The sequence below is a fragment of the Camelus ferus genome, chromosome 12, assembly GCF_009834535.1.
Source record: "Camelus ferus isolate YT-003-E chromosome 12, BCGSAC_Cfer_1.0, whole genome shotgun sequence".
Lineage (NCBI taxonomy): Eukaryota > Metazoa > Chordata > Mammalia > Artiodactyla > Camelidae > Camelus > Camelus ferus.
In genome coordinates this window covers 35,239,720-35,255,467 of record NC_045707.1, presented here as the reverse complement: position 1 = coordinate 35,255,467, position 15,748 = coordinate 35,239,720, and the positions used below count along the sequence as shown (strand labels likewise).

At 40.7% G+C, this 15,748-nt stretch overlaps 1 protein-coding gene across 2 annotated transcripts; it reads left to right on the top strand.

Moving 5' to 3' along the window:
• The first annotated feature begins 809 nt into the window (after window positions 1–809).
• IL22 (interleukin 22) lies at window positions 810–6,119 on the top strand. Of its 2 annotated transcripts, none has more exons than XM_006189694.2 (6): window positions 810–813; window positions 923–1,154; window positions 1,770–1,835; window positions 1,961–2,104; window positions 3,014–3,079; window positions 5,523–6,119. In XM_006189694.2, the coding sequence occupies exons 2-6, from the start codon at window positions 969–971 to the stop codon at window positions 5,607–5,609; spliced, it is 549 nt and encodes a 182-aa protein (XP_006189756.1). In that variant the 5' UTR covers window positions 810–813; window positions 923–968; the 3' UTR covers window positions 5,610–6,119. The 2 variants fall into 2 exon arrangements, with proteins under 2 accessions (XP_006189756.1, XP_032349742.1); XM_032493851.1 differs by having other exon boundaries at window positions 1,958–2,104.
• The last annotated feature ends 9,629 nt before the right edge of the window (window positions 6,120–15,748 follow it).

Sequence of the window (15,748 nt, the reverse complement as noted above, 5' to 3'; positions counted from 1 at the left end):
TATTACTTTGAAACTTGTGTGTTGTTTAGAATGAGTGTGGGTAAAATTTCAAGATGAACTATTATATCTACCGTATTCTTAAAATACTTGCATGTTATGAAAAATAGCAATCAGATTGTTCAGAGTTAATATTTTGAAACTTAGATATTGATGATAACTTAATGAAAAAATTTAGGATATATTTGCAACTACTATAATTGTTATGGTCACCTAAAAAAGTCACAGAACAGAAGGAAAACAGTGCTTAGAGTGGCCAACACAGTTATTTTAAAAGTATAAGTCTTCTTCAGGCTTCAACATACTTAACTAATGAGATAAAATTTTTTTTTTAATGGAATTATCTCCAAGCTGTCACTACAGTTTATTTTAAAGCAGAGGATATAGGTCCTTTATTTTTGATCACCTCTAATGAGATAAGAATCTATGAAGCTGGGAGGAAAACAAGTCCGTGGCTTACTCACTGACTATAGGAGATCAAAAAATATTATAGTAAACCTGGAATCTACAAAGACAAAGCAATTGTTTTCTCTGAAAAATATGTAGGGTGTACAGAATTTCTGGGATTTGTCTGTAAATCACCCTCCGGGCCCTAAAGGTGACGTTTTAGGGAAACACTAGCGTATCAAGGTGGGAAGATAGGGGGAGGTGTTTTGTGGGCTCCCATGGTGGTTAGGTAGTTCTCAGAAGACAGGCCTGGAAATTAGATAATTGCTGATGTCATATTTTTCACGCACACACACACAATTTGGCGTCCTGGGGGCTATAAAAGCAGCAGCTTCTCCCTCCCCATCACAAGCAGAACCATCACAACAGGTATGAGCTCCGGCAGACTTGGTATGATCGGTTTGTGTGTTATGATACTTCTCGATACTTCATTTGTTTTCCTTTCTGTTCTTTTTGTTTCTTGTTCTCTCGATACCAGGTTCTCCTTCCCTAGTCGCCAATTGCTTGAGTTCGTGTCGTCCACAATGGCTGCCCTGCAGAAGTCTGTGAGCTCAATCCTTACAGGGACTCTGGCCGCCAGCTGCCTCCTTCTCATCGCCCTGTCGGTACTGGGAGGAGAGGCTGTGCCGGTCAGTTCTCCCTGCAGGCTTGACAAGTCCCGCTTCCAGGAGCCCTATATCATCAATCGCACCTTCACACTGGCCAAGGAGGTACTCATCTCCACCTCTCTCCCCATTTCTTTCCCATCTTGTCTCCCTGGAACCGGAATAGTTCTTAAAATTTCTTCAGAGCATGTCTAAGATCTATAAGAAACCAGCACGTATCTCTACTGGTAGATCAGCCGTCATTTTCTGTCTCTTTCTAGACTCTTTTAAGATCGAACTTTACCAGAGACCTTTCCTTTTTGGGCTTTAAGATATTACACTGAGTTTTGCCCAGAAATGAGCTATTTAGTAGCCCATCTGACTATTCATTGTCCCCTTTATTCCTCTGATCATTATTTTCTTTTAATTTTTAAAAGATTTTATTTTGAAATAATTTTAGATTTACAGAATTTCAAAAGCAGTGTAGAGGGTTACTGTCTATCTGTGATTTTGTGTTAAATATATAGGTCCTATTGGGAAGCACTGACATCTTAATAATACTGAGTCTTCCAATCCATAAACGTGATCCTCTGATCATCATTTTAAACTAACACACATCTGACTTTTTTCTTTAGTCTTCATGGGGCTGCTCTGGGGATGGGGAATAGAGTATAGCTCTACTTACAGACATTCCTTCCAGCTCCTTGACATCCAGGAACTTAGTCTTTTCCTCTCTTCCAGGCTAGTCTGGCGGATAACAACACGGATGTTCGTCTCGTTGGGAACAAACTGTTCCAGGGAATCAATGTAAGCCACAGTCACGATGAACAGAGCCGGGAGCCATTCGTGGTTATCTGGAGCGGTGGTGATGATGGGTTGGGTTGTCTGAATGTTGCCTAGCATGACCTCTGCTGTTTCTTGCTCACTAGCAGATGAAAGAGCGCTGCTATCTGTTGAAGCAGGTGCTGAACTTTACTGTTGAAGAAGTGCTGTTCCCCTATTCTGATAGATTCCAGCCCTACATGCAGGAGGTGCTGCCCTTCCTGGCCAAGCTCAGCAGACAGCTAAGCCAATGCGTAAGTTCTTCTTCCCATCTAAGTCCACCCACTCCCAGCTGCCTGCCATCCCGCCTTCTGCGTCAAGTCTTTTTCTCCTTGATCCTCACCGCCCCTCCTGTGCTGGCAGTAAGGAATGCCTCAGCAACACTGTTATAGGAATCAGTCAGAATCACAGAGTGCTTACTTTTGCTTTAATTGAGTCACACTTTGACTTTAAGGTGAAAGACCACAGGTGGCTTATTTGTCCCTGGGAAACAGCAACTCAGGTCATGTGAGCAGAGAAGGGTGCTGGGCGCTGTAGGGAAAAATGCCTATTAGTGGAAATGGATCCACCAAGTATAAATTGATGGAGGGAAGGGACGGGAAAGAGAGAAAGACAGAAACGGGAAGATTTAATGTTCGGTGGCAGGTGAGTGAAGATGGCTGCTCTCTTGATATGGGAAGTGACAAAATCAGACGTGTATGAGCTTGATGCCTCTGAACGTGTAAAGCTAGGAAAAAAGGTTTGAGTAGAGTGGGCAGAGCTAAGGGGGCCTAGTCTTTATTGAGGAGGCCCTACTGTTCACATAAGATGTTTTAGGTACATTTCTCGTTCTGAGCACACCTTTTTGATGAGATACAGTGATGGTCTTATTCTTGACGGGATTTGCATAAACCACTCCACTCTTTCTACAAACCTCAACCTCAGTACGGTTTCCCAAAGGTGAAGCGAGGTCCCGTGTAAGGGAAATGACTGGATTTTGGTGTCCAAGGGAATTCAAGAGTTCAGAAAATCTAGGTCACTGGTGAAATCTAGGTCATTGTGGGCAAAACTGCTAAGAACTTTAATTCCAGGTGAATCGTAACATACCTCAGTTTAAGACACGGAGGCTTATTAAGCTTCAGTACCACAATGTTAAAACAATTATTCTGGTTTTCATTTTGTAGCATATTGAGGGTGATGACCAGCATATCCAGAGAAATATGCAAAACCTGAAGGACACAGTGAAAAAGGTACTACTGATAACTATTTAATGCTAAGTTATAGAAGAGAAAAATGTTTTTCTTTCCTTGCCGTTCTTTCTTTTTCTACCCCACTTCATGATTTTTTTTACTTGATTCTCCTGCCATTGGGTTGATTATTTGCGTGTGTCTGTGTGTAGATGGGTCTATATGTTTATAAATCAATTTCCGAATTTTATAAATCATAGAATTCTAGAACCGGCTGGGAACTCAGGAGATCTAATTTCACCACTTCAAGTGCTAGACAAGGCCAGTGGCAGAACCAGAAGAGAATGCAGGTCTTCTGAATCCCATCTGGGCCAGAAGCAATGGCTATGACTTTTAGTCATATTAATTCTTAGGGAAATGTAAGGTTCCTACTGATTCATTTAATCTGAAGAAGCATTTGTTCAAAACCAGAGAAGTGCCTGGGGCCAAATTTATTTGAAGCCATTAATTTGATAATTTAAAACTTGTAAACATATACCTGGAACCACCATAACAAAGAAGCTGGACTTGTATATAGGATGAATTTCTGGAATGATTGATACTTATATTTAATTTTTATAATCTAATACCCAACAGCTATTGATTTTAACTTAAAAGTAAGAATGAACAACCCCCAATTTCTTTTACACATTTTCAAGCAGAACGAAATTATTAATAATGGAGTTACTGTAGGGAAATGAACATCCTCTTTTCTTCCTCTCTCCTTTCCTTCTTTTCTAGTCTCCTCCCTCCCTCAACAATCCCCTAGTGAGCATCTACCTGGTATAGGCTGGTGTGCATTTGTACAATGAATGCTACTGTCATGTGGCCTATTTGGGGAAAAGAGCAACAGAAAGCTCAGACTAGCAATTGTGACTCATCCAAAAACCAGAGGTATGATTAGCAGCAGCGAAAGTGACAACTTTGCAGGCAGGTACAATTAAACCTCAGAAACACGAAGGCTCTGGTTGGTGAGATTTTCAGTAACATGCGTAGCCTCAATTCCCGCTCCCCCCCCCCTTTTTTCCATCTTGATGTTTTTTTATAAAAAGTATTTCTTCCGGAATATAATTTAATGAACATGACTCTTTCTTCCTTTGATAACTGAAGGATTTATCATTTTTCACTGTGAAGATTAATTCTCTTGTCATAGAACAGTAAACTACATGTAGAGGGCGGAATAGTAGCATGCCACAGCTGAGAAGTACTTTGAAACATCCCTCATGTTGGCTTCCTCTGTTGGCTTTAGAAAAGTGAAGCGTGGGAGAGGAAAATCTGATGATGACCTATGTGGGAAAAAACAGAGAGATTTTTAAAGCTTTTAATCCATTTTGAGAGAATCAACTTTCACATTTGCAGTAGGCTGCCATGTGGAAGAGTGGATATGTTGTTTTGTTTTGTTTTGTTTGTTTGTTTGTTTTACCCTATAGTTCCAGAAAGCCTAGTGACAGAGGAATGCTATTCAGAGAAAGCTCAGCAGGAGGAAAAACTGGTGGGCATTGTCTGCAGTGGGAGGGCAGTCCAGGGGTATTAATTCCCTGTCACTGGAGGTAAAAGCAGAGAGCAGGCTGTAGCAGAATGGATGACAGACAATAGAGCAAGAGGAGCTTTAAAATTCTTTATAGTCTTGGGAGTCTTTGAGATATAAAAAATATCCCTTGGCCTTATATCAAAGAAGTATGGAAAGATGGAAAGGTGGAGGAAGGCAGGAAGAGAAAGGAGATCAAAGTCTAGAGGACAATGATGACTTAGTCTGTTGTTCTCTTTGAAATAATCTTGAGCAAATTGAATTGATTCGATGAATTTCAGGGGAGGATGATCTGGACTTGAATTTGGGCTCCCTCTCCTACGGAGTTTGAAAGTCTTGTTTGCATACTGCTTGGAAGGAGGAGAGAAGGGGTGTTAGCATCTGTATCTGGCCTTCTACTCATTAAAGCAACTGTACAAGATGCATCTGGTATTTTCCCCACAAATGTGAAAACCTGGTTTTTTTCCCCTCCTTGGTCACGAAGGTGGGGACAGGAAAAGCCCAGGTGTATTGGTGGATGTGTAGCTTTTATTCGAGGCTGTTTGAGCTGAGTGGTCATGGACAGTCGCGGGGCTCCAGGCAGAGCAAGGCAGGATGAGTGGCACCTTGGCTGGGTCCCCCAGATCCCAGCACCGCCTCTCTCTGTGTGGTCTGGTTAGGAAGTGGTTTGAAGAGCTTCAGTAGTGGGAGGTATTGAATCTCAACTGAGATTGATGCCTGTAGGTGCCCTGTGCATTCAGAGAGCCATGATTTTAAAGTCTTTGGCAAATCGCATTATACTCTTGCTAAAAGGGCATTTTCTAGCAAAGTGTTTTATAAAAGGTGAAAACTTGGTTTTTCTGTTCCAGCTACCTACTCATGCCATCTCCCTCTAATTTGCCCCTCTTTAGAATACCTGGTAACCAAAGCTCAAATACTTGTGTGTTCTTATGTTCACAGCTTGGAGAAGGTGGAGAGATCAAAGTAATTGGAGAGCTGGATTTGCTGTTTATATCCCTGAGAAATGAGTGCACTTCTCCACAGTAAAGCTGGAGAATGGATACCTCATCCTTCCTGCCTTTTAGAAATAACAATAAGATCTTCTGGGGTTTGCTTTTACCATAAGGAAAATGGGAAGCCAAACTCCACAATCATGTATGGATTCTAAACAAACTCCTGCTCAGCTTAGAAAAGAGAACAATGTCACTTGTGTCTGTAAGACCAGAAGGCAGACCTTCCATGCATAATGAGATCTGTTAATAACATTTTATTGTAGTTGGTGTTTTATACACAGAAATTTATTTTTTAAGCAAATGTCTGTTCCCCGACAAAAAAAAAATTACTTTCCATTTCTTTAGGGAAAAATGCCCTAAATAACTTCATGTCCATTATTGATACTTTATATTTATGAATTTATTTATTATCATAGTTACACATTTTATTTATGTCATTTTACTAATATGGATTTATTTATTGACACATTATATGATATTGCTACTTAAATATAAGGCTAATGTTAATATTTATAACAACAATTATGGGACTGTAATATGTTTATTTGACCTCAATAAACACTTTGATATCCTAAATCTTGTGACTTTGTGATTTTTTTCCCTTTAATATCATCATCATCATCATTCTCATGTAGTCATTCTTATTTGTTAAATGGGCCCAAAATTTGTATAAATGATTTTGTCCCTGACTCTAAGCAAATGAGGTAGCTATTAGTATCGATGAGAAAGCTGAATCAGAAACATGTTAAAAAAAAAAACCACTGTGTAGCTGTAAGTAGTTGACCCTTATTGAAATAGGTCTATCTGATTTCTTGGGGAGATGCTGTATTGCCTACGTAGATTTTTTATGTTGATTCAGCATGTGATTCTGAAAGAAAAATGGTCAGAAATCAAAAAGAATCCATCTGCATCATTAGCAGTTTGTGGATAAAAGAAAAGAGTGACGTTGCTGTGGGAGAAATACATGTAGCCTCTATTGCTGTAGGTGAACAGCAATAGGAAGGGCATTCTCCGGTTTTCCTGTAAGTCAGGAAGTAAAGGGGAGCTGATTGAGTTTGGGGACTCTTACCTGCTAGAGGAGTTTAGCCCTCATGGAGAAGTCCTGTGGGTGGAAATGAGCGAGGATATTACAAGCACACCAGAGGAGAGGAAAGCAGTACATCTTCAAAGTTCGCAGTGTTACAGAGAAGAGAGAGAAAAAGTCGAGATCAAAGTCGGACTAGTTCTCTCTAGAAGAATGGACAAATGACATCATCATTGAAGCATATATAGGTCTTTCCACAGAAGGTGAAAGTCGGTGGTCAGGAGAGGTCAGTGATCATCTGTCTAAAGAGTTTCCTTCTCCAAAAAATCAGGAATCCTGGGTCTATTTTACAAGTCATTCATCAATTGTTTGCCAAATTCCTGAAGAATTAGGTCAAGACGGTAGTAATTAGATACAGAGAGCAAATCAGTGGTTCCCAGTGGGGAGCGGGAAGGAAGGAGGGGCAAGACAGGCATAGGGGAGTAAAAGGTACAAACCATTAGGTATAAAATAAGCTACAAGGATATATTGTACAACATAGGGAACATGGCCAATATTTCATAACTATAAATGCAGTATAACTTTTAAAAATCACAAATCACTATATTGTACACCTGTAACATAATATTGTACATCAACTATACTTCAATAAAAAAAATAAAAGACTGGTGATTGTGAGTCCGTGTGAATTGCACATTCACTCGTGGATAAAGTGGAGTTAATACTTTTGGGTATGCACTCCAAACACTGAAAGATACTAAAGCTAAGCCTCAAGGATGATGGAATGATAATTATTTCTGGGATAAGCTGAGGTTTAGAACTCTTCCCTCTCTTCTTCCAAATGAGTCTCAGTGTAATGATTTGAGAAAAAATTCAGTATTGTACTTGTTTTTGACCAGTCTTCTAGAAATTGAACCATGAATGGAAGGATACCTTTGAAACTGGATTCACAAATGCTCCTATCCTAGGGCAAGGAGACTGAAATAAAGAGCTTTTAAAATCCTGAGCGCCAGTGGACATATGGCTAAGGTGCCAGGATCTTCTTCAAGTCTGGAGGGCGCTGCTGGTAAATTTGGCAGCTACAAGAGAGTCCAAATTCCTCATAGGGAGTCTTGACAATCATTGGTGGTTACTGTAGCAACTCTCTCTCTCTCTCTTTTTTTTTTTTCATCAGTGGCAATGGCCAGCATTTAGCTGGCACTGTCAGCACTGCTCTCATTCTTGGCTTTCACAGGGGCCTTGGATGTCTCCTCCCCCAGCAGCAGATGGCAACACCCAGGTATTTAAAAAGACTCATCTGTAAGCTTGCGTGAGACATAAGCCCCCGAGACACTAACCATCGTTTAAATCTGATGAGAAGCCACTGGAGGGTTTCCAGTGTGGGGAAGACTTGATATGACGCATATTCCATAAAGATCACTTTGGCTGCTGGGTGGAGAGGAGGTCTAGGAGGGGAAAGCATGAAAGTCAAGCCAATGTAAACCTCGAGGAGAAAGTGGTGGCTGTCCTAAGGCAGAAGAGGGCAGAGCCAGAGAAAACTGGTGACACTCAGCTTGGTTGCCAGGGAAGGAAGAGCTATGTGTGGATCATATACACTAACAGGAAAAGCGACTCTTTAATTTTTCTCCTGGTCCTTCATTTACACTATGTTATTCTCCAGCATGTGAATAACATAGTATTTCATATAGGAATGAAAGTAAAGACAGGCAGGTGATTTTGTTCTGAAAGGAGGTTAAGATGTTAAGATTTGGGTAAACACTAAAATCAGATGCGCATGCAGTGATACTAAGGGTTGAGAGCTAAGGTCCTACTGCCTCTGAGGCAACCACAGATATAGTGACTTTATCTTTAAAATCTACTTTCAAGGAATGTTTACTGTTGGAAAAAACAGGTGGAGAAGGCTGGGATCCTAATTACCAAGAGGAAATTGTGTTATTGCTATGGGCTAAGGGTAGGGAGAAGTAGACTGTAACTGCACCAGCGGGATTCACTGGCTTGTCTTTGCTCAGTAGTCTCACCAATGAAAAATTGCATCAACCCAAAGGAGACAGGATCATCAAGAACTCCATTTCTACAGGAATGAGGGTTTAAGTTATGTTACCAGATGGAGAACCCATCCAATGGAGGTGCAGGCGGAGGGTAAAGGGAAAATGGAACGGGTGGTGGTAGAATGCATTCACGATTATTAACAGGTCTTGTGAACAGCTATAAAAATAGGAGCTATAGCAGGTAGTGCTGTTCCATAAAATACCTCAAATTGCCAAAGCAGATGAGAAACAGAGGTGTTTAGGTCAACATGCTGTATTACCTGAAGGACCTAAAGAGCTCTCGTCTCCCTTTTGGTCCAGGAGGGCTCTGTTCCTTTCTGCCTGAGGCTTTCTCTTCCCTGCTGCTTCCACACTGGGGTAACATGTGAATTTTGTTCAAGTCAGTTTACTATGCCAACTAGAGGATGAGAGTTATTACATCTGAATAATTCTGACTACCCTCAGCCTTGTGTTTTGGTTGCTTCCCTTTTGTGTGGCCCTTCGTTCAACTCTGTTCTTGTTACAGCTGCTAAGGATATTCAGAGTGACCCTGCTTGCCTCCTTGAGACACAGTCCCTACCTTATTTCTACGGGGTTTAACCGCTGGCCTCATTCTCTGCATCTCACATCTTATTTAACAATGTGTCTGCAGGTTGACTTTAATACCATGTGGAAATTGACCAGTTGTGTCCTTCCTAACAGGCGCTATATCTTTTTGAAACCTGAGTGCTGTGAGGTTTTTTTTTTTTTTTGAATAGTTCCATCTGTGACATTTTCATCTTGCCATCACAGGCAGATGCTATTTTTAGGCACAATGACTGCCTAGGAACTTTATGAATCTTACATTGCTACTTGACTCACTGACACCCTTAGACACTGCAACTTAATTTAGTTCAGTGAGCAACTATTTAACTCATAGGGCGTGCAAGATCTTGTGCTAGGGGCTATGAAAATATAAGGTTAGATATAACCTCAAGTAGTCTGCAGTCTGGTTTGAGAAAGACAAGCAAACAACTGCCCAGGGCACAAGTGGATTGAAACGTCCTGGGGCAGATGTAACTACAGGATGACCGGAGATGATGCCTGGCACTACTGAGGCATCAGAGTTGCCTCTGAGCTGCTCTTTTGAAGGATAAGAAGGATTTCAACAGGTTCCAATGTCATCTCTGTGAAATTTCCTCTCTTTCTTCCTCTTTGCAACCTGGTCATATTTAATGGCTCCATCTTCAGGACTGTCCAAGCATAATCTCCATCTCTCTCTCTGAGCATTTATCACACTGCAGTTTAGCTATTTATGTGTCTATCTCGAGAACTCTTCAAGGATAGAACTATTGTTCATCTCTGTGTTCCAGGAACTAAAAATGCCTGGCACTTAACAGGTCCTTGGTAAATGTTTGGTGGATGGATGTATAAAGGGTTGAACAGGATTCTGGTTCCAAGGACCTGGATGAGCAAAGGGTTGGAGACATGAAAGGGGACAGAAATATATTGCTAAGATCAATGTCAAAGAACATACAGCCTATGCTTTCTTCTGGAAGTTATATGGTTTCAGGTCTTACATTTAGCTATTTAATCCATTTTGAGTTCATTTTTTTATATCGTGTGAGAAAATGTTCTAGTTTCATTCTTTTACAGAAATGTGTTGCATTTCTATCCACTAATAATGAACTTTCAGAAAAAGAAATCGAGAAAACAATCCCCTTACAGTTGAATCAAAAAGAATAAAATACCAAGGAATAAATTTAACCAAGGAGGTAAAAGATCCACACTCTGAAAACTGTAAGATATTGATGAAGAAAGTTTAAGGCAATACAAATAAATGGAAAGATATCCTGTGTTCATGGATTGGAAGAATTTATATTATTAAAATGTCTATACTACCCAAAGCAATCTACACATTTAATACAATCCTTATCAAAATACCCACAGCACTTTTCACAGAACTAGAACAAATAATCCTAAAATTTGTATGGAACCACAAACACCCCAAATTGCCAAAGAAATCTTGAGGGAACCCCCCCCCCCAAATCTGTAGGTATCATCTTCCCCGCCTTCAAGGTACACCACAAAGCTACAGTAACCAAACAGTATGGTACTGGCACAAAAACAGACACATAGAGCAAATGGAACAGAATAGAGAACCTAGAAATAAATCCATGCACATACGGTCAATTAATGTATGACAAACTAGGCAAGAATATACAATGTGGAAAATACTATCTCTTCAGTAAGTGGTGTTGGGAAACTGGACAGCTACATGTAAAAGAATGAAACACATTCTCTTTCTTGAGTTTGGGCAGCTGACATCCACTAACACTTCCCACCGCCAAAAGCCTCACAAGAATTATGAGAAATGTGATGCTTCTGATGGTATGGAGTGACATTCATTCAAAAAGTTAACTACAAAGCAATTAAATAGTTTCTGATACAGCCAGAAAAGCAGTGTTACCTCCAGGAGAACATTCAAACTGTAGGAGACCCATCCACAGCCTACTTGGCCTACTTTTGTTGGTAACTACTGATGTGCGAGGACTGCATTTATCTGCAGTCAAGTGAACAGCTGGTGTGTAGGAAGTTAGGAGAGAAAGATACAGAACAAAAAGCAGTAGCCAGCATCCCCCAGCACAGAGCTGCACGAGAGGTTCCCATCAAGCCCAGAGGCTCAGCTGATCGGATCCTCCCACACGTCTGGTTTGGTTTGAAATGCAGAGGAGAGACAGGAAACAATATTGAAGGCAGGGGAGGTGATGCCCATTGTGGGCTCTGCAGATTTCATAGGCAAAATAAGACAGTGAGGAGCTGCTTGTGGCTGCCTGACCTAGCCCGGAAGTGGGTCGAGACGGAACATCTAGAGAGGCCCTCCCAAAGCCAAGTTTATCATTGTCATGTCAGCACCCAAATCTCTTTCTCCTTCCTCCTTAGAGCTCTGACTGCCCTTTGGTCCTCTCTCACCTTGCAGGGCATTCTGTGGTGATGATGGATGTGTAATCAGCAAGGCAGTGGTATTTCCTGAGCACATACTACATGCTAGTCATTGTTTAGAACTGGGGTAACAGCAAAGACCAAGCAGAAAAAAATCCCCAGCCTGAAAGAGCCGAGATTTTAGCAAAGGGAGAGAGACGATAAACAAAATGCCTACGTGAAATACATTATATGTTAGACAATGGTAAGGGGGTTGGAAAAAAGAAAACAGCAAAAAAAGACAAAGGAGCTGTGAGTGGGGTTTTTTCTAATTAGAGTGTTGTATTAGTCTGCGCAAGCTGCCCTAACAAAGCACCACACAGACTGAATAACTTAAACAACAGAAATTTATTTTCTGATTGTGCTGGAGACTAGAAGTCAGGCATCGAGATGTCAGCAGGGATGGATTCTTCTGAGGCCTCCCTTCTTGGTTTGCAAATGCCACCTTCTCTCTATGTCTTCACATAACTTTCCTCTGTGTATTTTTGTGTCCTAATCTCCTCTTCTTACGGGGACACCAGTCACATTAAATTAGGGCCTGCCCAGATGGGTAATTAACTTGATTACCTCTTTGAAGACCTTATCTCCAAACACAGTCACATTCTGGGGTTCTGGGGGATAGAACTTCGACATATGAATTCTGGAGGGACAACATTGACTCCATTGCAGTTATCTTAGGAAAGTCTAGCTGAGAAGGTGGTATTTAAGTAAAGACTTAAAACATTTGAAAAAGCTGGCCATGCAGCTATCTGGAGTGGGTGGAGGGAAGCATTTCAGGTAGATGGAACAGCCAGTGCAAAGGCTCTGAGATACAGGCATGCTTGGTGAGTTTGAAGAGCAACAAGCAGGTATTGTGGCTAGAGTAGGTGAGCAAGAGGGGAGAGCTCCTCGATCAGGAGGAGAAGCTGAAAGTTAAGGAGAATAGTGACCAACTTCCCTGGACCTCAGATTCTTCCTCTGTAAAAGGGAGCAAGAGCAGATGCTCCAAAACTAATCACATTCTCAAATATAATGGGAAGCATTTAATTATGCCCCATACTTTAGCATATAAAAATGTTCTCCTCCCAACAAGCTCCAGTAAGCCTGGGAGATAACAAGAACTCATTAAGTCTTTGGCGAATGAATGAATTAGTGATGAAGGGTGAATATGTATCTATATCTATATCTATATCTATATCTATATCTATATCTATATCTATATCTATATCTATCTATATGACTGGGACATTGTGCTGTACATCAGAAATTGAAAAATTGTAACTGACTAATTCTTCAATTAAAAAAAAAGCAAAAAAAAAAAAAAGAACCGTATAGAGTACAAGCCATCCAACACAGGTCCAGAAACGTAGGCTGAGACCCTCAGTGAAGTTCCATGCACATTTCCTCTTCATGTGGCTCCATGTATCCAACCTCTACATCCCCCTTCTTTCCCACACAGACTATTTACATCACTCTTCATCCTCCTCTAACTTGTTCTCATCCAACCCTTTGATGATGTAAACATGAGATAAACAGGTTTCCCAGGTAGGACTGTTCAACAGAGCAGGACCTACCATTTCTGAGGAGACAAGACCAAGCTATGATTGCACTGAACATATTTCTCTACTTATGACTGTTTCCTATCTATACCTTCTGGCTCTATCCTGGGAAAATCATTGGCTTTCAGGGTTTTTTTTTTTTTTTTTTTACTATGACTGGTTTAAATAGGTCTATTTGCTTCTTATTTACATCTGTGTTGATTTTAGGATTTATGATCTAAAGGAATTATGCCAACCACTGAGGTCATTAAACACTGTATGTCAACAAATTAATGATTTCATATATTGCACTATTATTTTATTTACCACTAAGAAAGGAAAAAGAGTGTTGCTAAATAAACTAGAGTGCAATGCTTTCTTAGCATTTAGCATTTGTCTGCTGCTTTGCAGGAAAACATGTATTTTTGGTCATTCCTCCAAAGACAAAAATTTGCTTCTGTAGTATTAGATTTGCAGTCCACTGCTGTTCTGTGCCTTTCTGTGAACACATTGACTTTAGTTTCAATGCCAAATCATAGAGTAATCTTTCCAAAGACATTTGAAAGGCAATTAAACTCAACATCCATAGTAACAACCATGCACACAGTTCAACTGAAGTGATAACATCATTAGGGACTGCACAGAAAGAGACAATGGCATATGGATGTTGACTTGGTGATGTAATTGTAAGAATCCATGGATTATAAAACAGATTGTGATTTCAGAGATACTAAAATGCAAAGAAAGAGTGTCTTAGAGTAAACAAAATGAGTGAGAAACTTAAAAATCCTATTTTTTTCCCCTCCTTACAGAGAGCAGATGGAAAGTTGCATCACCTAGGACTCAAAGGGAGCTATGATTCTCTGCAGAAGGCGGTGAGTTCATTTTGCTCGTTGGATATGTTTGACCATCAGAGAGGACCACTAGCATTCTTCTGGGTGAGAGAGAGATTAGGTTTCAAGGGAAATGGCTGTGATGCTGGCATCTGGGAACTGGGGCTGTCAGTTGTGCTTTTGGGCAGATAAAATCTTTGAATATTCTCTTGGGTATTATGTAGGGGTGGCAGCCCTAAAATAATCCGCTTAATTGGTCCTAGTCTGCCTTCTGGATGTGTATGGGATAAATTGAATTCCTCACGTCCATACACTCTGAAATGCAGTCAGATGACTGTTCATCCTTCTTTTGTTTCTCACTTTCTTTAACCATTTCTCAAAGCTTCTCAAGGCTTGCAATGAACTTTAACATTATTCAGAGTATTACACATGCGTTTTGCCTTGGTCTGAATGTTTGTGTTTTTCCCACTGCCCCCCACCCCCAATTCATATGTTGAAACCTAGAACTCAAACTGATGGAACAAGGAGGTGGTGTTTTGGGGAGGTGATAAGGTCACAAGGGCAGAGCCCCCATGAATGGGATTAGTGCCTTTATAAAAGAGGCTCCAGAGAGCTCCCTCACCCCTTCCACCATGTAGGGACACTGAGAGAGGCTGGTCGTCTGCAACCCAGAAGACGGCCCTTACTAGAATGTGACCATGCTGACATGTCGATCTTGGACTTCTCACCTGAAGAACCATGAGAAGTAAATTTCTGTTATTTAAAAGCTACCCAGTCTGGTATTTTGTTATAGCACCTGAACTGACTGAGACACATTTATTATTTGAAGAATAATAATGCAGTAGCTACTGTTTCCAGAGTGCTGCTGTAGCTGCCGTTGTGCTAAACATTCTATTTATTTTACTGGGTTTTTTTTGCTCATGACGGCCCTCTGAAGGAGGTATAATTATTGTCGCAATTTAATGAGACACAAACTGAAGCTTAGAGAGGATTAGTAACTTTCCCAAGGCCATACAACTAGAGAAGTGGATCTGAGTTTTAAAACCAAATCTCCTCATAATTAATAGCAATTTTTATAAGTTCTGCATAAGAAAATTGTGAAAGTGATATAATAAAAATAGATCCAAATGAGCAGAAACTTGTCTTTCAAATCGGTGCCCTAAGGACATTATGTGCTTATTCTAATGGTTCTTCTGTTATTTAGGATACTTTTGGAACCCCCAGTTGGAACTGCCTTCAGGACCTGTGTTCTGAATATCCTGTTCAAAACGATAATCTCTATCCATCCTTTGAGGGCAGATATGACTATTGCAAGGGCCCTAACGAGGCAGGTCTGCTGACCGAGCTGTAGGATGACTATGATCAATGGGCAGATACAGTTTTTAGTCATAAAGAAATGACCACAGTTTTCTTGAGTTGGTTGTAAAATAAGCAGAGGCATCCTCAAGATACATATGATCTTCCTTGGATCATGAGGATTTGAGGGATAAAGACTTATGGAAATGCAACTATCAGAGGCTAAAAAACAGTCAGAACCCACAGTGCCTTTATAATGTTAGCAATCTGAGTTGCACTTACATTACATGGGTACATATTAGGGGCCCCCGAATTAGTTGCTCAAGGCGATATATGGCTGCTGGAAGTATTCGGTGTGATCCGTTTATTGCACCCACACAGTGCGTCAACAGGCTACGTAACTGGGCAGATTTTGGGCTTGGTGACTGTATAAGCAATTTAGTCCCAGTTGTCCTCTATCCACCCACTCAGGGTGTTTATGAGGGTGTCATGCCCTTTGAAGGCATTTGGGCTTT